Source organism: Dreissena polymorpha, chromosome 7 (genome assembly GCF_020536995.1).
Source record: "Dreissena polymorpha isolate Duluth1 chromosome 7, UMN_Dpol_1.0, whole genome shotgun sequence".
NCBI lineage: Eukaryota > Metazoa > Mollusca > Bivalvia > Myida > Dreissenidae > Dreissena > Dreissena polymorpha.
Genome location: NC_068361.1, coordinates 88533746 through 88557811, shown reverse-complemented (window position 1 = coordinate 88557811; position 24066 = coordinate 88533746). Strand labels below are relative to the sequence as shown.

General features: G+C 35.9%; 1 protein-coding gene across 3 annotated transcripts in view; it reads left to right on the top strand.

Moving 5' to 3' along the window:
- The window catches only part of LOC127838535 (uncharacterized), a 30560-nt gene extending 7636 nt beyond the window's left edge, over positions 1-22924 (top strand). Inside the window, exons 9-12 of one of the 3 annotated variants that reach the window (XM_052366343.1) lie at positions 1-231; positions 1445-1822; positions 3835-4092; positions 17012-22924. The exon at positions 1-231 is cut by the window's left edge and continues 12 nt beyond it. In XM_052366343.1, coding sequence (XP_052222303.1) covers positions 1-231; positions 1445-1822; positions 3835-4092; positions 17012-17217 — 1073 coding nt within the window. In that variant the 3' untranslated portion in view covers positions 17218-22924. Of the gene's footprint in view, positions 232-1444; positions 1823-3818; positions 4093-6568; positions 8953-17011 lie in introns of those variants that run through there. The other 2 variants (XM_052366344.1, XM_052366345.1) reach the window with 2 other exon arrangements.
- The last annotated feature ends 1142 nt before the right edge of the window (positions 22925-24066 follow it).

The following is a 24066-nucleotide window of genomic DNA, read 5'->3' as shown; positions in this document are numbered from 1 at the left end:
AGATACACCGTGCGCATAGAATTCAATGTCCAGAAACGCAGATCGACAATGGTCAAACAACATGGGTCAGAGTTGACCAAATTTGCACGGGATCGAAAACCGATCAGAACGAAACACCACCGACAAGTGAAACTTTGTCAGTTCAAAACACCTTTTCAGGGACGCACACCGACCTAAACGTTAAGGAAGATGCAATATCGACTGACTTGGAAGCTTGCGGACGTAAAATTTGTAAGTTCGATATTGAAGCCAATATATTTGAAAATGCTTCTAACCGTTGATATAATCTTATATAAAAAGAACAAAAGTCGAGTGTTTATCAGAAGACATTATATGGTAAGTTAGCTAGCAGTGTTTCATGCTTGTGTTGATCTGTTGTTTAGGTATTAGCTTTTTTTCTCTTTTTATTTTATTTGATAAACTGTTCAATTGCCATTGTTTTTGTAAATGCGCAGTCCTATGTTGTGAGATATGCACGATAGTATACATGACATCAAAATAGATGCTTACATCAGTATTACATGAACAAACCTTTTTTTAAATTGGTATTACAAAAATCATTTGCTAAACATAGCACACAGGTTATCTATGCAAATGATATTTCTGGTTTGTTAGCGATAGGATAAATGTTAGTGCAAGCGAATGTTAAATTATGAGTTGACGAAATATTTCGAGTTTTGCAATGTTCAATTGAAATAACATCCTCTTCATTTTTTGATGATATTTTTGTCTCATTCTGAATGTAATGTCTTGGGTTGCTTTACTCGTAATGTCCTTTCCATGAAATGTCTTTTGAAATAACAATTACTTTTGAAATAAACACCTCTGTCAATGTTGGTCCTAAATTACAACAGCATGACACAGATGATTGGTTTCGTGTCTTTTCGGTCCTGTGGTTTTCGCTCCCTATTAACGAGAGAATATCACGCAGGCGTTACAAAAAATGTTCAGTGTCTGTGTATATCTTTAATCAAACAATAATAAACAAAATCCATATGTATTTCCTTTGCCGTGAATAATGCGATCATATGTCACCCGTAGTGTTAAAATGGATGGCCTTTACTAGCAAGTCGTCGCACTTAAATAGACAAGAAGATATGGAGTTAACAATATGTGTGACAGACATCCGCATGTCTGGACTAACATACTGACAAACGTATACAAGAAGACCCATCACGCTGATAACACGTATCTTGTTGCAGCCATTTACACGCAATTAAATTTCAACGACAAAAGATTAAACACCAACCAATTACGCGAACTATTCTTATATTGGCGTTATATTGCCATCCTGCAAATCTTACCAAACGTTTATTTGTACATACAATTCTGAATAAATATATTTATTTTCATTTTTTTCATACTTATATTTTTAGGCAAAATTTATATTTTAAGAACCCAATTATTTTACAAAAATATATTGTGAAGGTCAATGTTTTCGTAGACGATGTCACGCAGCCCAAAATCAAGCAATCCAATCACGATGAACGCTACCAAGTGACGTCGCGGAATTCTGATGGCTCAATATCGATTGCAAGTTTTCGAGAGAGCCTAATGTTTCGCCCACGGAACTCGGAGCATTTGTATCGATCGATTGGCACGAATACGGCGGTTACTTCTAGAAGCTCCACCGATCCGGAATTAAGGAAAGAAAGTTGGGCTTTTGGTTCCCCTCACATGATGCCTGACATGTCTTTGGAAAGGGAAGACACCCCAAGAAGAGGGTTAAAGCGAGATAGGGCATATAATAAACCATTCTCCACCAGTTCGATGTCTGTTTTCGAGGAAAGTCTTCACAAAGGGTTGAAAGCCTTGGAAAGTGGTAAGAGGATTTCAAACAGTTGAATAGACACTATATTGGCAATTGCAAGTGTTTCGGTAAGCTAGTTTCTCAGTAGTGGCTTGAGTGTCAACAGTCAAAATTGAAGCAGTTATTCCCCATAGGCCCCCGTAGGCCGCTTTTTTAACTTTATTCATAAAATTGTTAAAATTAAGGGCTTTTTGAAACTTTGAATTGGTATATACTCGTATACAAAAATGACAGGTTTACGTTTTTTGGTAAGGTAGTTTCTTATGAACGGCTCGATGGATACATTTTAAACTTGTAATATGTTTCCATATTGAAATAAACTCATAGGCCAAATTTTACTATTCTATTTAAAAATAAGTGATAAGTAATGGCCTTTTAACAATACATTTGTTTACACATGATCTACATAGACAAATCAAATATATTATTTGTGTAAAACCACATATGCAGATAAATTAAACCTTTACCCACTTAAACTAGCAAATAGGTATTCCACTTAATTTTTTGAATACAAACCGAGTAATTCTCACGATTACTAAAACATGGATTAAATTTAGAAACTTAAAAACAAATTGAGCTAGTGTCATTCACAGAACTGTTCAATCAAAACTCCATTAGCGATTGGTCAAGGTCACTGTAACTAGATACAGATACATAGTTTCCGCGAAATAACTCAATAAGACATTGAGCTATGGTATTGAAACTGTGTACATATACGCCTTATAACAAAATGGGATTTCGTATGGGGTATGTATGGTCAATTCCAGAAATGTTTAAGTCATTATATGACTTCTCTTAATCTAGATTATACGGGTACAAGTAACCATCATTTAATTGAGCTTAACTAAATCCATATGTATATCTTTTGCCGTGAATAATGCGATCATATACCACCCATAGTGTTCACAAATGGATGGCCTTAAATCGCAAGTCGTCGCACTTAAATAGACAAGGAGTTATAAAGTTAACAATATTTGTGACAGACAGACACATCACCCTCATATCAAGTGTTTAGTTCCAGACATTTAAACGAAATTAAATTTCATCGTTGCAAGATTAGACTCCAACGAATTTAGCGAACTATTCTTATATTGACGTGATATTTACATCATGCAAATTTTACCCAAGGTTTATTTGTACATAATATTCTCAATAAATATTTTTACATGGATATATATTTTTATGTCCCCCACTATAGTAGTGGGGGACATATTGTTTTTGCCCTGTCTGTCTGTCTGTCTCTTGGTCTGTTGGTCTGTCTGTTGGTCTGTTTGCGCCAACTTTAACATTTTGCAATAACTTTTGCTATTTTGAAGCTAGCAACTTCATATTTGGCATGCATGTGTATCTCATGAAGCTGCACATTTTGAGTGGTGAAAGGTCAAAGTCAAGGTCATCCTTCAAGGTCAGAGGTCAAATATATATGGCCAAAATCGCTTATTTTATGAATACTTTTGCAATATTGAAGATAGCAACTTGATATTTGACATGCATGTGTATCTCATGGAGCTGCACATTTTGAGTGGTGAAAGGTCAAGGTCAAGGTCATCCTTCAAGGTCAGAGGTCAAATATATGTGGCCCATATTGCTTATTTTATGAATACTTTTGCAATATTGAAGATAGCAACTTGATAAATGGCATGCATGTGCATCTCATGGAGCTGCACATTTTGAGTGGTGAAAGGTCAAGGTCAAGGTCATCCTTCAAGGTCAGAGGTCAAATATATGTGGCCCAAATCGCTTATTTTATGAATTCTTTTGCAATATTGAAGATAGCAACTTGATATTTGGCATGCATGTGTATCTCATGGAGCTGCACATTTTGAGTGGTGAAAGGTCAAGGTCATCCTTCACAAGGTCAAGGTCATCCTTCAAAGTCAAACGTCATATAGGGGGACATTGTGTTTCACAAACGCATCTTGTTTAAGGTTAAAGTATATTTTAAGTACACACTTATTTTACAAAAAATGGAATCATTTTCTTAACATCACACATATATATTGTGAAGGTAAATTTAATCGCAGACGATGTCACGCAGCCCAAAATCAGGCAGTCCAATGACGATATGCCCTACCAGGTGAGGAAGCGGCATTCTGATGGATCGCTTGTTCCTCCTGGTTTTGTCGCGATACATCCTCCACCTTCTTTGCCCCTGTATCGACCCTCCAGAACGGATACGGAGGTGACATGTAGCAGCTCCACCAGTCCAACAGGAAGCTGGAATTCTGGTTTCTCGGCGACACAGTCTTTCGAAGAATGGCAGAAAATGAATATGGATGCTGGTAAGAGGATTTGAGCCTTAGACATTTGTATAGAAACTATATAGGCATTTTCAAGTTTTTCGGTAAGCTAGTTTCTAACTAGTGGCTTGAGTGATTTCAGTCAAAATTGAAGCAGTTATTCCCCAATAGCCCCCTTAGGCCGCTTTTTTAACTTTATTTATACAATTGTTTAACTTAAGGGCCTTTTGAAACTTTGAATTGGTATATACTGGTATACAAAAAAGGCAGGTTTACGTTTTTCTGTAAGGTAGTTTCTGATGAGTGGCTTAATGGGTAATATTCAAACTTGTAATATGTGTGCATATTGAAATGGACCTATAGGCCAAGTTTTACTATTCTCGTTTGAAATTTGTAATAATTAATGGCCTTTTAACAAAAAAATTGTTTACACAGGATCTATATAGACAGATTACAGAACAACATATAAGATGTTCGTACATTTACGTATGTAGATACCGTAAACCTAGACCCACTTAAAGTAGCAAAAAGGGATTCCATTTAATTTCTCGAAAACAACTAAAGCAATTATCATACATAAAACTTTATACATTAATACCTACATGTATTTATGGATTGAATAAAGTGTTGTAAGGTCAAGGTCAATTTCATGTTTAATAGCATAGAAATATTGTTTCTGCTCAGCATGTCACAAATAACTTTGGCTATTAGTGAGAAACTAAACTTTTTAATACCTAATATATATTCATCGCTAGGGTTGCATGTACCATGCATGAGGCCAAGGTCATGCCACGGTTACTGGACTAAATTTAGAAATTCAAAGCAAATTGAGCTAGTGTCATTCAAATGCATTCACAGATCTGTCAAATCAAAACTTCATTTGCGATTTGCCAAGGTCACTGTACAGTAACTAGATACAGATAAATAGTTTCCGCGAAATAACTCAATAACACATTGAGCTATGGTATTGAAACTGTGTACATACACGTCTTATAACAAAATGGGATTTTGTATGGGGTATGTAGGGTCAATCCAGAAATTTTAAGACATTATATATGGACACAAAACAATGTTTAAAGCAAATATACTTCTCAATTTTCGTACAGAATAACTTTTATCAAATGTTCACAAGCATAAATAACGATTGTTCCTAATTGCTAGATTTTTAAATGCATATATCCGAAACAAAACACGCTGAAAAAAATAAAGACATGTTACTTATAAATCTAATCTTTTCTATGGATGGACAAATTAAATATTTCAACCAGGCAAAAGAGTGATTTAAGTTTTCTGTCTAAACACCGTTAATTGACAGGGATAAAATTAGACATATAATGGTATTTTGAGTAGTTGTCAGTAAGATTATCGTGGAGTTTTATAAGCCTGGTAAATTTATGTATACGTAATATATGGAAAGATATATGATCGCAAAATGGTTAAGGTGCTGCTAAAAAGGGACAGGATGGAATTAAGAACCAGTCTGGTTACCTTTTTAATAATGTAATAAATTTAGGGACCTCTTCCAAGTCATGTATTTTTTTAAAAATTGTCGTCCATTTTCCATTGAATATTTGCAAACTTTGTTTTAATATACAGCTTGTTGACGTCATGAACTATTGATGTAAGCGACTTTTAAATCCCACTTCGAAATATTAGTCATTAATATATGTGCAAGAGTACAATGTAGTAACCGATTTCTTAAGTTCACAAAAAGGATGCTCATTGATTCAGTGATTTCAGCAGTACAGCATTTCTACAATTAAGACGGCAAAGTTAAGCTCAAAACTACTGACCAAGAACATATATTTGCGAACAAGTCATGGGAGTGGAGGGGGGGGGGGGGGTATGCGGTTATCGCTTAACAACGGCGTGTTTATTTATTCATATATTTTAAAAATCGCGGATAAACTATATATCAGTGATTATTTGATTCCATTTAAATGCGTGCAAATACCAAAGTAGTATTGGGTGTTTCGGCAATTCAGCTTTAAGATAATTGGTCTCTTAGCAACATCTCCCTCTGTAAGACAGGCACAACTGGTTCTCAACGCACATTCAACTCCCACTTTGGTTCCGGGACATTAACCGAACCACACCATTGAAACTGCTTGCGCTGGCAGGCGAAACGAGTCTAGGGGGGGGGGGGCTGACACGTTTCGGGCACAACACCTCCAGACTCCAGGGTTGTTGCGACAAGTAAGCTATTTGAGCTAATCCATCGATCAAGTTGGCGACCAAGGAAACATGGAACATATGAACATTCCATGCGTTCGGCAAGATCCACGAACAGTCGCACGAGCAGAAGCGCTATCGCTGAGACATCATCGGACTTGCCCAGGTCGGATGCCTTGGCTTCGAAAAAACATTAAAAGGCAAACGGCAAACGAAATAAATTAGCGGAATGGTTTCTAAACATCGCCACGGGATTGCTTTCATCATGTATTAGGATGAAGTCATCAGTTGCATTCCAGTTTTCAGCTGGTTGATAGCGATACCTTAATATATTACTATTTTCCAGGTCTACGCACCATTGCCATGCTTTGAAGGCAAGAAGATTCAACAGTTCTATGAAGAATTAGAGAGCATCATAGTCACGATCCCAAAAAGACATCCTCATTGTCACAGGCGATTGGAACGCCAATGTAAACAATACCCGTACCAAAACTGGTCAGGGATAGTAGGTAGATTTGACATAGGATAGACCAACGACAAAGGTTTGAGACAACTTGAGTTTGCCAGAAACCACAAATGGCCAACACGCTACACCAACCCAAATTGTCTTGAACATCGACTTCAGATCGATTTTATATAGGCGCCGCTTATGTTCAAGTCAGCATCAACAAGGCCACCAAAATAAAGTTTCTGGCGCAGATATCGAAAGTGACTATGACTTTGTGTTCACAACAATCAGCTTAAGTAAAAGAAAAAGTGCATCACAAAAAAATCGCGAATTACATTGGACTTGGAGAAAAGAAAGATCAATAGATAACAGAGAAATTTCAGGTACATATAGGTGGCAAGTTTACAGCGCTGAATATCATAGACAATAACATCGACGCCTTCACGAGCAACATGTAGGAGGTAATTGTGTCATCTGTTGAAAAAGCTCTTGAGAGAAAGAGAAGGAAGAACATGCCATATGTGATGACCGAGATCATGGACCTTTGTGAAGAGAATTGAGCAATGAGTGCAACGCTCGGGCTCTATGCCAGAACACACGAAAGCAAACAGGGTGCGATGAAGAAGATGAAAAAGGCCAAGGAGGAGAGAATTGAGGAGCATTTACAAAGAGATGGCCATAGACAGCAGTAAGAAGGACTAGGGGACCCTCAAGACACTCTTGAAAACCAGTTAGCCAGAAGCCAGTGTTTCAGCAGACTCTGACGGGAACCCCAGAATGCAGTAGTCCTTAACAGGTAGACTAAATACTACATCAGTCAATATAACTACCCGCTTCATAAAGGCCCCAGTCTCCTTCAGGACGATCCCAGACAGAAGCGGACGACGAAAGTCCGTCCATTCTTAAGAAAGAGGTGGTGGAGGCAGACTGCAGTCGAAAGCAGGAAAATCTTAAATAGTTGACAACTGATAAAGCCCGGAAGATCGGAAACAATTGAAGAAAGGACGACACTATGCCAGGCCATTTGGGAGTAAAAGAGATTGCCTCAGGAGTAGACCCAGCCTCTGGTCATCCACCTACATAAAAAGAGTTAACTCAAGCTGTGCGAGAATTACCACACAATCAGCCTCATCAGCCATCCAAGCAACGTCATGCTACGCATCATCCTCAACCGATTGAAAGGTAAGGACGAAATTGCTAGTGGAAGAGCAGGCTGGATTCAGAGAAAGGCGGAGCACAGTAAAACAGATTGTCAACTTCAGAGTCATCATTAAGAATCAGCTGCAATACCAACTTGAGGTCTTCCACAACTTCGTAGATTTTAAGAAAAAAATCGACCGCGTGTGGCACGATTGCGTATGTCAGGTTCCGAGAGGATTCAACATTTACGAAATGCTCGTACAGTTCATTCAAGAACTATCCGGAAACGCCAGTAGCGAAGTACTTCTAAATGGACAGGAGGATGACTTTTTCAGAACATTAGTGGGCGCCGTCAGGGATTCTGCCCTCCCCCGCTCTGTTTAAAATTGGCCTAAAGAAGAAAATTCAAAAGACTCTACAAAACCACCACCCTATATCTCCATCGGTTGCAGACCCGTCTTCAACTTGAGATTCACTAATGAAATTGCCGCCATGGGTGGCCTCAGCAGTGATCTCCAAGACTGTAAGGAAAAGCACGAGCATACGGGATGCGGTTCAGCACGGAGAAGTCAAAGTTTACGGTGATCAGCACCAACAACAAAATTGCAGTCATCGCCATGAACGCTTCAATTACATGGGAGCAACCCTTTGAAAACATATATCTACGAAGACTGCTCCGCATCTCCTACATGGAGCACAAACAAAACCAACGAGTACGTAAGACGAACATGAAAGCAAGCACTTTTGGCCCACAACAGCCTCTCCTGGCGACCGTCAAACGACGAAAGTTTGCTTTGTTCTTCATCATGCACGATTCTCTATGCAAAATTGTATTGAAGTTCGCGCTAGAGGGAAATCGCCATCGAAGCCGTCAGAAGAAAACCTTGATGGACAATGCGAAAGATTGGACGTCCCTACACATAAATGAGTTATTCTCATGAGCCAATACAGACCTATTTAGAGTATCTCGGTGTCGTTGTCCCTCATTGTCCCCTTGGTCGTGGCAATGATGTTGATATTTAAGAAAACCTACTTCCCTGGATTTGAAAGAAAACATTTTACTTCAACTATTGCAACGTCTGTCACGCCATACATAATACATAGCATACATAATCAGACTTGACCATAAATATGTTTTCGTTTCTAGACTAATTGTCGATAACTCGTCTTAACCTATTTAAAATGCTGATACAAACAGTGCACACATGTTAATATTTATCTGTTAATAGTTACACGTAAAACCGTTTTTTTTGTAAGTTTGCACTCTCAAAATCCTCGCCTTTCGGTTTGGAGTCAATGTTCCTGCAGCAAATAATTATTGGAAAGAATCTGGATTAAAATCTACCTTAGTCAGCTTCGTCGAATAAACATACACTAAAAACAGCAATTATACTCCCGAATCATTTTCTTTCGTCTGAAACAACCATAAATTATCAACTAGGGGCTCTGTCCAACAAATTTGCGAATTTGTACGAATATTTATTAACTTAAATGATTAAAATGCGCACTGCCTGCAAACCTTATTTAACTGTCTTCAGGTACGTCAACATGGTAATTTTCATGAGATGTTGTTATATGATCGATAAACTTTGAACTTTAGATATTCTCGTTATTTTCATACTAAATATATGACATACAATTAATAATAATGGATATTTCAGTGTTTTAATGTACCGGACGCTGGGTTTCTGATGTTAATTTGTTGATTATAATAATGAAATTTACGCGCATTAGGATGCTTATTCTGTCAGCTTGCTTGCTTTGTAGCACAGCAGAGTATAGCGCAATTCACACCAATCTTTCGTCTTTAGTAAATTATTACAGACGAAACTTGCAAACAATATAAAGCACAACAACCCAGTTGCCTGTAAGAGTATTCTTGTAATGCGGGTTACCTATCATGATCACATACAATTCGTTTAATTGATTGGACAGTTTTTGTTATGAATTCAGAAAACGTATTGAATGTTTATCATACAAAAGTATTTTATTATGAAATCGTCCTGTTTACTGAAGAATTGAATTTTATGTTTTTAATACGGTCGTTATCAAGAAGTGTCTGTAATATTGTTTTGGTATGTCTTCAATATCCGCACTTAACTGTTCAACGATAGCGGTAGTATGCTGCCCTTCTTTGTTCATATTCAGTCTTATATGTTAATATTTGTGTAAGTTCAGTAGCTTTTCGCAATTCTCTAAATCCAATGATAACATGTACTAAATACCAATGAAACAACCTATAGTTGGTTGTATCATATTTTCTGAATACACAAAATGCGTGCGTACGTACGAACGTTTGTATCAAATATCTTAATAGTCTTAATTGCAAAAATGGACATAATTTGACTCTTTGTTAAATCCACAGCTTTTTAAGATGTATTTGCATGGCCTATTTTTTTTATATGTTTGTATATGTTCAACACTTCCCTCCACCTTAGCAAATGTGTCGCCATGTGATAATAAAAGATTACTTTTTAGTGGGGTTTTTCTCAACTGCCAGTAAATATATGTACACGTATTCTTTTTACTGTTTTACACACTTGTGTCACATGACCATTCGCATATTGAACGAATATTTCAGGTCACTTTGATTAGAACGGAAATACAAAAAATTATAGTGTTGGGATATTGTTTCCCTGTAAATAAGGGGAAAACTACCTATGCATAACGTTGATTTGAAAAAAACATACTATTTTTTTCGAAAATTTGGATACTCAAATAGAATATAATCGTCTTTCTGCTGGTGTTTCATTGGGCTTTGGCAGTGCTGCTTTAACTGATGATTCAGTACATGTTTACGATTGCATATATTTATTTCATCAGATATCGTTTGTGAATCGCTTACAGCAGCGGTGTATGGTTTTGCTGCGTTGTTGTTGTTATTAACGCAGCTAATGCTGAAGTTGAAAATGGTAAGGTAGCGTCGACGAATATGATATTTATATACACATATAGTTAACATGTTTTTTAAGTGGTTTCGAATGCCAAGAAAACGTAGTTCTAGTGAAAATTATCGATAATATTTGCTGTTAATTGAATTGTTTGAAAATATGATCTTTTAATTTTAGGTCACATATTAGTCAATGCAAACAACATTTTAATAAAAATGGTGTAAATATAATATATCGAATACATTTGTGTTTTTATACACGAATGCAAATTTGTTGGTTTTTGACTTTTTGTAGATAAACAATTTGGACTAATAAGATTGAATAAAAATATGAACATTAACGTAACTATTCACGTTTCAATTTTCCTTCATTTCAAAAAGTTTTTTCAGCATTTCAAGGGATTATTGAGTAATTACGTAACAATAATTACATCATTTTTCACATTGTAAGTTCGGAATCGTTTTATCCGTTTCATTTGCTGTACATATATGGGAACTAGGAAACAGACGTTTAAACAAAGAAGGAATCTTATTTGCCCATTTTTATTTGTACACGTGTTAGAAACAGTGAATATCCAATTGTGTATCACTGATTTTTCTATACAAACAACAGTTGTATCTATTAAGTATATAAACAGATTGGTCTCACATTGAAGAAACGCTTGAAAACAACGAATAACTATTACAATTTTTGTTGATAATATGCCACGTATGCATAGGTTTTGCTTATCCTACAGCTAAATGATTTTATAGAACATAACATGACTCATACAGAAAAGATAAAGTTTTCTCCACGGATATTTTTAGAAAAGGTTTATCCCACATATATTTTTAGAACATGTACATAGGGACTACTTTTTTGGCCTTTCACCCCTGATTGCGTCACTCAGGTCATTGGGTCCGCAGTCGTTTAACGAGTTAACGAGTATGTGTGTTTACGATGGATTATTTAGAGGAAAATACACGGATGAGAAGGGCTGGGAAGTGATAATCGGCCCGCAGGGAGCATAACGTTTGCAACCTGGGGCCGATTATCACTGCCCGGCCCGGCTCAACCGTGTATTAACGTCTATAATATATATCGTACTTTTAAACTAAATTATAGATGGGCCTATGTTTTGAGTCATACAATCATACTATTTTGGTCCTTCACTAAAATTTATGAAGAACCAGCTTTCCGTACTTATTTTTTCCTTTGATTTATTACGCGATTTATCACGTATCTCATGTGACGTAATTTAAATAACGAAACTAGCTAGAAGCGTTGGATTCAAGGACAACGACAATTCGGACTTGGAGGGTTTTCTTTAACAGTTAAATATTTTTAAGCATCTAACGATGAGTGTGTGTGTTTACGATGGATTATTATATAATATTATGAATGTGAATAACGGTGTTGGGATATAAAACTGGAATGAAACTGGTGAGACTGCATTTTCGATTTCGATAAAATGTCGAATGTACTCGAATAAGGCGATGTTTGTTGAACAATTGATGGATTAAATTTAAGAAAAGTGCCAGTGAATTGTTCTTTAATTGTTATGCCCACCTTCGAAGAAGAGGGGGTATATTGCTTTGCACATGTCGGTCGGTCTGTCGGTCTTTCGGTCCGTCCACCAGGTGGTTTCCGGATGATAACTCAAGAACGCTTGGGCCTAGGATCATGAAACTTCATAGGTACATTGATCATGACTCGCAGATGACCCCTATTGAATTTGAGGTCACTAGGTCAAAGGTCAAGGTCATGGTGACCCGAAATAGTAAAATGGTTTTTGGATGATAACTCAAGAACGCATACGCGGCCAACAGGGCGAACTCTGAACAATATAACTGAAGCAACTGGTCTGTAATCCTAAATCTATAATTATCAGTCCAATCAAACATCATCATTTGAGTAAAATAAAGTGGATCAGTAAAAATATTATTAGAATATGAGATTTTTTTTGTGTATATTTTGTATATTAAATATTGTGTTAATGTTTAATTTTGTTGATTAATATAAATTTAAGCAGGACAGGGGAGGTAACACACTATTATATATTTCTTATATACAGGAGAAACAAATGCAATAAGTTTAATTTCATGTTTAATAAATAGAGGATATTTGTTCATGTCTGTGTGAGATCATTTGTTATTTTTTTCATTGTCCCTTGACATATTGCTTTTATATTTTGCATACTTGTTTACCAACATCACCCCAACCTATATTCCCCCCGCCCAACCTCACCCCCATTTTATTTTTAAACATCATTTAATAAATTACCACACCCACATTATACCCCTCTCTCACCCCACCCCCCTACCCCCCACCCCCCATTGTTTTTAACATCTAATAAATTACCACACCCCACATTATAACCCCCCTCTCACTCCCCCCTACCCCCCCACCCCACCCACCCCCCCAAATTATATTTTTTTAAACATCTAATTAATTACCACACCCCACATTATACCACCCTCTCACCCCCCACCCCCTACCCCCCCCACCACCCCCCCCCCCAAAAAAAAATAAATATTTTTAAACATCTAATAAATTACCCCACCCCACATTATAACCCCCTCTCACACCCCACCCCCCTACCCCCCCATCCCCCCCAATTTGTTTTAAAAACATCTTATAAATAACCACACCCCACATTATACCCCCTCTCACCTCCACCCCCCTACCCCCATCCCCCAAAAAACATTTTTTTAAACATCTAATAAATTACCCCACCCCACATTATACCCCCATCTCACTCCCCCTACCCCCCAACCTCCCCCCATTTTTTTTAAACATCTAATAAATTACCACACCCCACATTATACTCCCCTCTCACCTCCCTACCCCCCCCCCCCCAAACCCAAATTATTTTTTAAACTTCTAATAAATTACCACACCCCACATTATACCCCCCTCTCACTCCCCCTACCCCCCATCCCCCCTTTTTTTGAAACATCTAATAAATTACCACACCCCACATTATACCCCCTCTACCCCCCCCCCAAAAAAAAATCAAATAAAAAATCCTTTTTTATTTTTGAAAGATCGTCTAATAAATTATTTAATATGAACAATTTCCCCATGATGGCTTACGTTAAACTGTCAAGCACTCGAATAGTCGAGCGCGCTGTCTGCTGACAGCTCTTGTTAGGTCACAAGGTCAAAGGTCAAGGTCACAGTTACTCGAAATAGTAAAATGGTTTCCGGATGATAACTCAAGAATGCTTACGCCTAGGATCATGAAACTTCATAGGTACATTGATCATTACTGGCAGATGACCCCTATTGATTTTCAGGTCACTAGATCAAAGGTCAAGGTCACAGTGACTCGAAGGAGTACAATGGTTTCCGGATGATATCTTACATTAGGTCAAAGGTCAAGGTCACAGTGACAAAAAACGTATTCACACAATGGCTGCCACTACAACTGACAGCCCATATGGGGGGCATGCATGTTTTATTTTCATTGTTGTTAAACTAACAATAAAGTCATTCACTTGCAACGTGAATAGTCAAAGTTTGCATAATTATAAAGTTTAAGTTTGAACAAAAAGAAAAGAACACTCCAGGGAGGTAACTCAAAAAATTACTTTTTTCAATGTTGGACTCCTTAGACAAATTTGCAATATATCATGTTTAATGTGTGAAATTACAAAAATAACATGATCAGTTAATCTTAAATCAAAATAGTTTTCATGCTAAATGAAGAAGGGTAGGGATTATTTAAAATTATTAAGAATTATTGCAATTGTGTTAGATATTATAGTTAAGGTATTTGTCTTTTTTTTTGTAACTCTAATACGCTATATGATTTAAATATACACTAGGTCACGAAGGACCAATTATTTATTAAATAAAATCAAATTAGCTGCGCTGTTAGTAGTGATGAAGGCAATGAATAGAGTTATTGGCGAGATCGATGTCAGTACTGCTTTCTGCAGAAATGCCTGTTGTTGGGGATGTCACGAAACGGTAAAGAACACATCTTACTTGCTAAATAACGTGATTATTGACTGTTTTAATGCCAACAATAAATGTTTTCAAACTAAAATTGTAAAATTAGTAATCATTATTCATGTATAAGTACTCAAATACTTTATGTTACTTTTGACCCTATGACATTCACTTATTGTATTGACTGTTTGACATTTAAATGTTATATAAATACAGCATGAATGTGTGATGTAAGCTGTGAGTCTATCTATATTTAATTCAAACGGAAAAGCCAAACGTTTAACAAATTGAACATTAACACAAAAAAAAGAAAAGGGAATGACATATACTACATATGCTTAACTGTACAAATTGCTTTTATTAAGTATATTTGCAAGTTCCTTATTTGCTGATGTAATACATATTTATTTTTAAACCATATGTGTTGAAACTAGCAAAAATAAAATAAACTGACTAATAATTGATTGAAAAAAAAGTATTTTAGTATTTATAGCATTTATGATTGAAATGATTTGTGTAGGAAAAAAGCTATTTGCCCGACTTTCAATGAACCTGTGAGAAGCATTTGTAAGGCAAGCCTCATGGTGATGAACTGTATCATTATATATAGGTGATGTTTAAAATGAAGCAGTTATGCAGTTGGAAGTTATATAACCTTTCCCCTGGCAGTTAAATAATGAATGATGATTTGGTTGTGATGAGTTGTTATGCAGAAGATAAATGGGTTTATAGCAAATAAAAAGTAACTGCATTATACCTAATCAGTGTCTATAACTCTGCATTATTATATTACATAATAAAATTTCACCTGAAAGCTCTGATTTTCCTTTTGTGATTATGTTGTTGTTTTATAATTAAGTTAACTTTTTATAGTATTGATTGGTATAAAGCAAAAATATATTTTCCAAATATAGATTATTTATGTGTAACCTCAGTAATTATATTAACCTTTTTACTTAAAGTTGCAATTTCTATAAAATCTATTACATGAAAGTATGTAATTACAGCACTGTCATAAAGTAGCATGAAGTGTTATGAAGATGTGCCAGTTTCATATACTTTCCATGCTAATGGATATAATAAGCCTTTAAATGAACAATAAATTAGAACCCTGATCATTAGTTTTTGTGTAAACCACAATCAAACAGCGTTGGAATGTGCCTTCCTTTGATGGGGGTAGACAAAGAACATGAAAACAGTGAATATTATGATCCAAGTTCCTGCTTTTTTGTAACTTTATTATGCCCCCCTTCAAAGAAGAGGGGGTATATTGTTTTGCACATGTCGGTCGGTCCGTCGGTCGGTCCGTCCGTCCACCAGATGGTATCCGGATGATAACTCAAGAACGCTTAGACCTAGGATCATGAAACTTCATAGGTACATTGATCATGACTGTCAGATGACTCCTATCGATTTTTAGGTCACTATGTCAAAGGTCAAGGTCACAGTGACTTGAAATAGTAAAATGGTTTCCGGATGATAACACAAGAATGCTTAGGCCTAAGATCATGAATTTTCATAGGTACATTGATCATGACTGGCCAATGACCCATTTTGATTTTCAGGTCACTAGGTCAAAGGTCAAGGTCACAGTGACTCTTAATAGTAAAATGGTTTCCGGATACTTAAGAATGCTTAGGCCTAGGATCATGAAACTTCATAGGTAAAATGATTATGACTGGCAGATGACCCCTATTGATTTTCAGGTCACTAGGTCAAAGGTCAAGGTCACAGTGACTCGAAACAGTAAAATGGTTTCCGGATGATAACTCAAGAATGCTTACGCCTATGATGATGAAACTTCATAGGAATATTGATCATAACTTGCAGATGACCCCTATTGATTTTCAGGTCAATAGGTCAAAGGTCAAGGTCACAGTGACTCAAAACAGTAAAATGGTTTCCAGATGATAACTCAAGAATGCTTACACCAAGGATCATGAAACTTCATAGGTACATTGATCATGACTGGCAGATGACCCCTATTGATTTTCAGGTCAATAGGTCAAAGGTCAAGGTCACAGTGACTCAAAGTAGTAAAATGGTGTCCGGATAATTAAGAATGCTTAGGCCTAGTATCATGAAACTTCATAGGTACATTTATCATGACTGGCAGATGATCCCTATTGATTTTCAGGTCACTAGGTCAAAGGTCAAGGTAACAGTGACAAAAAACATAACAATGGCTGCCACTACAACTGACAGCCCATATGGGGGTATGCATGTTTTACAAACAGCCCTTGTTTAAATTATATTGACAAAACAGTCCATTGTACTAAGTTTACTTTACCGTGTCCATTGCAGGATACCTATTACAATGAAGTCTAATCACAACATTGGAGTCACTGATATTATAGTAATTCTTTAATTTCAGTTCCCAAAGTCGAAACCAACGCTATACACATGCCCATAGATCGATCCAGATTCCATAAAAGAAAGTCCAAGGAGTCCCCGTCTGCCATAATGTTGAGTGATACAGATAATGAAATTCGAACTCCTCTTGTGAAGCGAATTCAAGACCTTATGGCTGGCAACGTTCCCGGCGTTAAAGATGGGGCAGGAGGAAACATGATGGAGTGACAGGAAATTTTAATGTTACAGACGTAAAGGCGGAATTACCACATGCATCTGGTACTGTAGGAGTAGAAAAAGAGAAATATGCATTCAGTTTCACTATAACCCAAAACAGGAACTTGCTGTTAAAAGCACTATTTCAGCAGGCACTTTTGAGAGAAATAGCGACGTCGGGCATACAAGATGCGTTTGTGTTTAAAGATTATCAAATAATTGTTGTTTAAATTCGAAACTTGATTTGTTGATGGTATGACGACAATGGGATCATATCGCACCGCGTTTTCACACAATCCCACTATTGTCATTGAATACGTGTGTTATCATCATCATTATACAATCGAGACATCGGACCTTGTCATCTCATTGTCGTGTCATCCTGCTTGTACGGAATCCGGATAGTGCCATTTATAATCTCGACCTTCTTTCATCAAGGGCGACACACGAAACACAATATTTTGCGCGACAGTCGCGGCGACGCACGATATTTTGCGCGACAGTCGCGGCGACGCACGATATATTTAACACGAAATATCGCCTTTGTGCGACAGTCGCCCTTTTGTATGTGATATCTCGCCCTTTGAACACGACCGTCGCCCTTTGAACACGACCGTCGCTCTTTATGAACGCGACCATCGCCCTTTTATATGCGATATCTAGCCCTTTGAACACGACCGTCGCCCTTGAACACGACCGTCGCCAATTATGAACGCGACCGTCGCCCATTATATGCGCGATAACCTTTTGTAAATATATAAGTTCGTATTTAAAAAAAGCAAAAAACTAGGTATGTTACATATTTATGTCCAAACTTTTTCATTTTAAGACCAATATTTTTTCATCAAAAATATTAGTGAACTTATGTGGTTAAATCGTGGCGATATTAAGTGATTTAGTATGAGTAGGAGAGAAGTTTAAATGAAGTTTCTCGCTAATGTTTATATTTTGAGCACATTGCATGGGAATCTGACAAATGTTTTTATTCATAACACTTTCCAAAGCGGTTTAAGATGCCAATGTACATCAATATATATTGGTCAATTAACTGGACAGCGTTGCTGGTGAATAAGCCTCTTGAAATGTAATTGTCCATGTTTATAAAAGTAAAATAATACAATCTAAACACAATGTATAAACTATTAAAACAATCCGTCCGACTGAAGCCGCCCATCGACGTCTACAATGCTTGGTCTTTCGAGAAGAATATATATAAGAAACCTATAGGCTGGAACTTATTACATGTTACTCTGGTTAAAGCACGAGCTTGATTTTCTACACTCTCCGAATGTCAACTTTGTACAAATGCAAAATGTCTGGCCTTTGTAGTTGTAGTATCAAGTATGATTTTCAATATACAGAAGGGGACAAGAATGTATATACTCTATCGTGTACTTTCTAAAAAGGCCTGTGCTTTTTTCCATAACTTCATGCTTCCTGTTCTTGAGATCACTGCACTATCCCTTTTGATATATTTGTGCTTTCTAACAGTTTGTGTATATATAAGCAGTCACGTATGCGTGTGATACCTCAATGTGAATATTAACATAAGTTTAATGATTGTTTATCATGTCAGCATGTTCAGGTTCATATTTTCCATAATGCATGTACGACATTAATGCAACCATCTTTTTTCCAGATAAGAATACCAATTATCTGGGAACCTTATGCGTATGTCTTACGTTTGAGCTTGTTTTTATGATCAGAAATATTCTCTACTTATCATCTTATTAGATGGAATCCTTACAATTGTTTGCATTTTTGCTACCCAGCTAGTATGACCCATGATGTTGTTGCTTGAATTAAGAAAAAAAATGTGTGTTATATATTCAGATGTTTTTTTATGCTCCCCAAAAATGTTTTGGGGGAGCATATAGTCGCCGCTTCGTCCGTCCGTGCGTCCGTCCGTGCACAATTTTTTGTCCAAGCTATTTCTCAGCAATTAATGACCGGAATTCAATTAAACTTTATGGGAAGCTTCACTACCAATAGGAGATGTGCAAATTATCAGCCGGTTCTGGTCGGATGATTTTTCACAGAGTTATGGCCCTTAGAAATTTTTCATTAACTGTTCATATAGTGTAATTCTTGTCCGGGCTATTTCTCAGCAACTAAAGACCGGAATTCAATGAAACTTTATGGGAAGCTTCACTACCAAGAGGTCATGTGCATATTATCAGCCGATTCTCGTCAGATGATTTTTCACAGAGTTATGGGCCTTTGAAATTTTCCATTGTACATATAGTGCAATTCTTGTCGGAGCTATTTCTCAGCATATTATTACGGGAATTCAATGTAACTTTATGGGAAGCTTCACTACCAACAGGAGATGTGCATATTATCAGCCGGTTATGGTCGGATGATTTTTTACAGAGTTATGGCCCTTTGAAATTTTCTATAAACTGTACATATAGTGCAATTCTTGTCCGGATTTTTTCTCCCCAACTACTGACTGGAATTCAATGAAACTTTATGGGAAGCTTAACTACCTTGAGGAGATGCACATGTTATTTGTGGGTTCTGGTAAGATGATTTATTTAGAGAGTTATGGTCCTTTGAAATTTTTAAGTTGCTGAACCATCCATCGTATTATTTTGTCCAAAGTTATGCCCCTCAAGACGTTTCCTTTTATCTGAATATATAGTGCAATATTGTGACAAAAAAAAACCTTTGGGGAGCATCACCCATATCCGACGGTTTCTTGTCTTTTCATGTGTTCATATAACCCACAATTTACATATTCTATATGGATGATAGTGTTAGAATTGTAATTGTAATCTTATGCATGTAACAAGATGTCAGTGAAACTATTGAATTAAGACTAAAACATATAATAATCACATTCATATGATTATTAAATTTAGGATGACTATATTATTTTTGTTGGGTTTTTGTATATGCTTCAAAATATAAATACATCCGCTATATTGACGAATTTTTACACTTTATCCAGTCATTCAGTGCTACCAATTACTAGATAACTTATGCAATGTTATGCCTTCAAATCCAAAGTTAAGATTAAATGGTTTAATGTGAAATGTATTGCTTTTTAAAGGAAGTAAAAGTGGAGGACTTAAAATCATCCTTTTATTTTTTCATTTAACACTTTATAACTAGCAGTTCTTCATTAATATATTTAAAAACTCTTACTTCATTTTTGCTGTCAAATGAAGTTTGTTTTTAAGTGTTGAGTGAAATTTGGATGTAAAATACAATTACACTGTCTGATTCAATATTACGTCTTTCGGAGTATTCTTTATTCTCATATAAAACAGTTACAAAATCATTAGAACAAATAACATACTTGTCAAAAATGTACCTCTCCTACATGCTGAATAAATTATTCTGATACTACAAATTAACAAGAGTGCCAAACTGTCACAAAATACGCCCGTTTGAAGGTTTTGGACAACTGGATAATTTTACCATGACCCATATTAGAACTTGACCTACGTATCATCTAGACACAACTTGTGACCAAATTTTGTGAAGATCGGATGAAAACTACATCAATTAGAGAGCGGACACCATGCTTAATGCTTGAAATTCACAAACTGACCTCATGACCTAGTTTTTGACCCGGCATGACCCATAATTGAACTTGACCTAGATATCATTTAGACACAACTTCTGAACAAAGTTGGTGAAGATCGGATAAAAACTACTTCAACTAGAGAGCGGACACCATGCTAAATCCTTAAAATGCACTAAGTGACCCCGTGACCTAGTTTTTGACCCAGCATGACCCATATTCAAAATTGACCTAGACATTGTCTAGAAACAACTTTAGACCAAGTTTGGTGAAGATCGGATGAAAACTACTTCAATTAGAGAGCAGACACCATGCTAAATCCTTGCAATGCTCTAAGTGACCCCGTGACCTAGTTTTTGACCCGGCATGACCCATATTCGAACTTGACCTAGATATTGTCTAGATACAACTTCTGACCAAGTTTGGTGAAGATCGGAAGAAAACTACTTCAATTAAAGAGCGGACACCAGGCTTAATCCTTGACATTCACTAAGTGACTCCATGACCTATTTTTTGACCCAGCATGACCCATATTGATTCTTGACCTAGACAATGTCTAGATACAACTTCTGACCAAGTTTGGTGAAGATCGGATGAAAACTACTTCAATTAGAGAGCGGACACCATGCTTAATCATTGAAATGCACTAAGTGACCCCTTTACCTAGTTTTTGACCCGGCATGACCCATATTCGAACTTGACCTAGATATTGTTTAAATACAACTTCTGACAAAGTTTGGCGAAGATCGAATGAAAACTATTTGAATAAGAGAGCGGACACTGCTGTGGACGCCGCCCGCCCGCCGCCCGCCACGGGTGAAACTATAATACGTCCCGTTTTAAAAAACGGGCGTATAAAAAGGAACAAAAGTGATTATATAAGTGCATTTTTGGTACAAAATTAAAATGCTTGTTAAACTTTAGTTTTCACTTTATGAATAATTGATTATATAACTATATGTATTCTACAAAAAAACTAACTTATTGTTTACATGATCAAATTTAGACAAACAAATAATTATTTACATTTAATGATCCTAATTAAAATGTTTCCAGTACAAGGTTTGATGAAGCTTGAAAGTAAATAGAAATTCTGCATTAGAGATATCGATATTATAAAACTATTTATAATAGTCTTTATTATAGTAATTGGCATATCTAACTTATACCTTAGCTATGTTTATGTTATAAGTTTATGCAACATAAGTAAAACTGTTTTGGTAATCAAATGTTAAAGCATGTGTACTTCTATTACATAGATTAATCCTAAATAGAAGTTGTCATAAATTTGTTCAGGCTTTGATCCATGTGTATGAAACTTGTGTTTGTCCCATGTTAATCTGAAAATATTTGAAAAAAAGTCTTATTTGTTGCTGCCTCAGATTGACATCTATTGTTGCCTACTTAATTGTGCAAAACTTAAACCTCACTGTTGCATAACCACCGGTATCGATTTTTGAGTTATGCTTTTATTACATGTATACATTTGTAAAAAGTCTACGTCAATAATACGTTTTTGTTATGAACTAATGATCACATGAAAATAACAATAATCTGCCATAAGAATTCTAAAAGTAGTTAATTAAGTGATTTTTTACATAACTTAAACAAAGTTATTCATTTCTAAAAAACATTATATTGACTTATTTCTGCATTGAAAAATGCGTCGAATGAGACAAAATAAATCTAATCCATTTTGTTGTTTTAATATTCAATCGACTTAATAAATTTTAATAACATTATGTTGATTGATATCTACTCTTAAAAATACTACGAAGAATACTTATTTAAACATAACATTTCGAAAAATAATCCTGAAATTAACTATTAACTGATTGCATATGTTCGTTTATCTTTGTTATGTTTAGCCAAGCTGCCGTTACACATATTGTCATTTTTACTTTGACGTTTTTCTCTGTTTATTGTGTATTTTGTTGTTGTTTCCGTACATTGTATGTAGGTCTTGCTTATTGCGTGTGTATAGACGCACTTGCTTTAACATTCATTATACATGTATATTTCTTTTTTCGTTCTTACCTTAAAATATTGTCTTTAAACTGCAGAGGCATCCAGTATAAAAAGAAAAGATAACAAGTATTTCGATATTTAAAAGAAACAAATTGTGACATATTCTGTTTTCAAGAGACACATTTTGTTTGCGAACAATATAAAACCATTTACTCTGAATGGAGAGCGGAATGTTTTTTTAGTTATGGCTCATTTAACTCCCGCGGTCTTGCCATTTTCCTTACAAAGAAACTAGAGTACAAAGTACATAACGTTTTTTATGGTGACCAAGGTAATTTTATTCTGCCTGCTGGATAGGAATCATAGGAGAAACCAGACTTACCATTATAACTTTATGAGGACCAAACGCTGATACACCGGAATTTTATAACAATATTTTCCAAAAAATTGACATGAATTGTAATGATTCCATCTTGATTTGTGGGGATGTTAACTTAGTTTTAGACCCTACTCTGGATTATTGTCCCCTACCGGTGAAACCGGAGGGGACTTACGGTTTGCACTCCGTCTGTCTGTCTGTGTGTCTGTGTGTCTGTCTGTGTGTCTATCTGTCTGTCTGTCTGTCTGTCTGTCCGTCACACTATTCTGGATCCTGCGATAACTTTAAAAGTTCTTAATATTTTTTCATGAAACTTGAAACATGGATAGATGGCAATATGAAGATTATGCACGTCATTTCATGTTGTTCCTACATCAAAAATTCTGGTTGCTATGGCAACAAATATATATTTTAAAAAATTACTGACAATGGTGGAGTTTCACCGGTAGGGGACCATATTGCTTGGCAATCTCTTGTTATAATTATAAAACTGTGAATGATAAAAATGGAGAGAAAAAACGCTTTTAAAACGAATTGAGGAACGTAATATTTTGGATCCTTTCAAATTTAACTATCCGGCCCTGAAATGGTATACATGGAGACAAACAAGCCCCTTTCAACAAGCGATGCTTGATTTTTTTCTTTTGTCACCGCTATTATCTCCAGCAGTCCTCGATGTAAACATTCTACCGTGCTTTCAATCTGACCATCGATTGTCATCATGTCGTTACAATTTGTAACAAAATGAATATTATTGATGAATATAACATCTATAAATAAATTTAAATATATATATATATTGGAAATTATTAATAAATCTTTCATTGGAAATTATTGATCATAGAATTCTTGAATTTGGAAATTATTAAGATATGTCTAATTATAAAGAACAGTCATACCTTTACATTCATTTTAAAAATATGTTAGATCAGTAACTTGAAAGGTCAGAGAATGTCAAAACAGATCAAATATGTGATAGCGG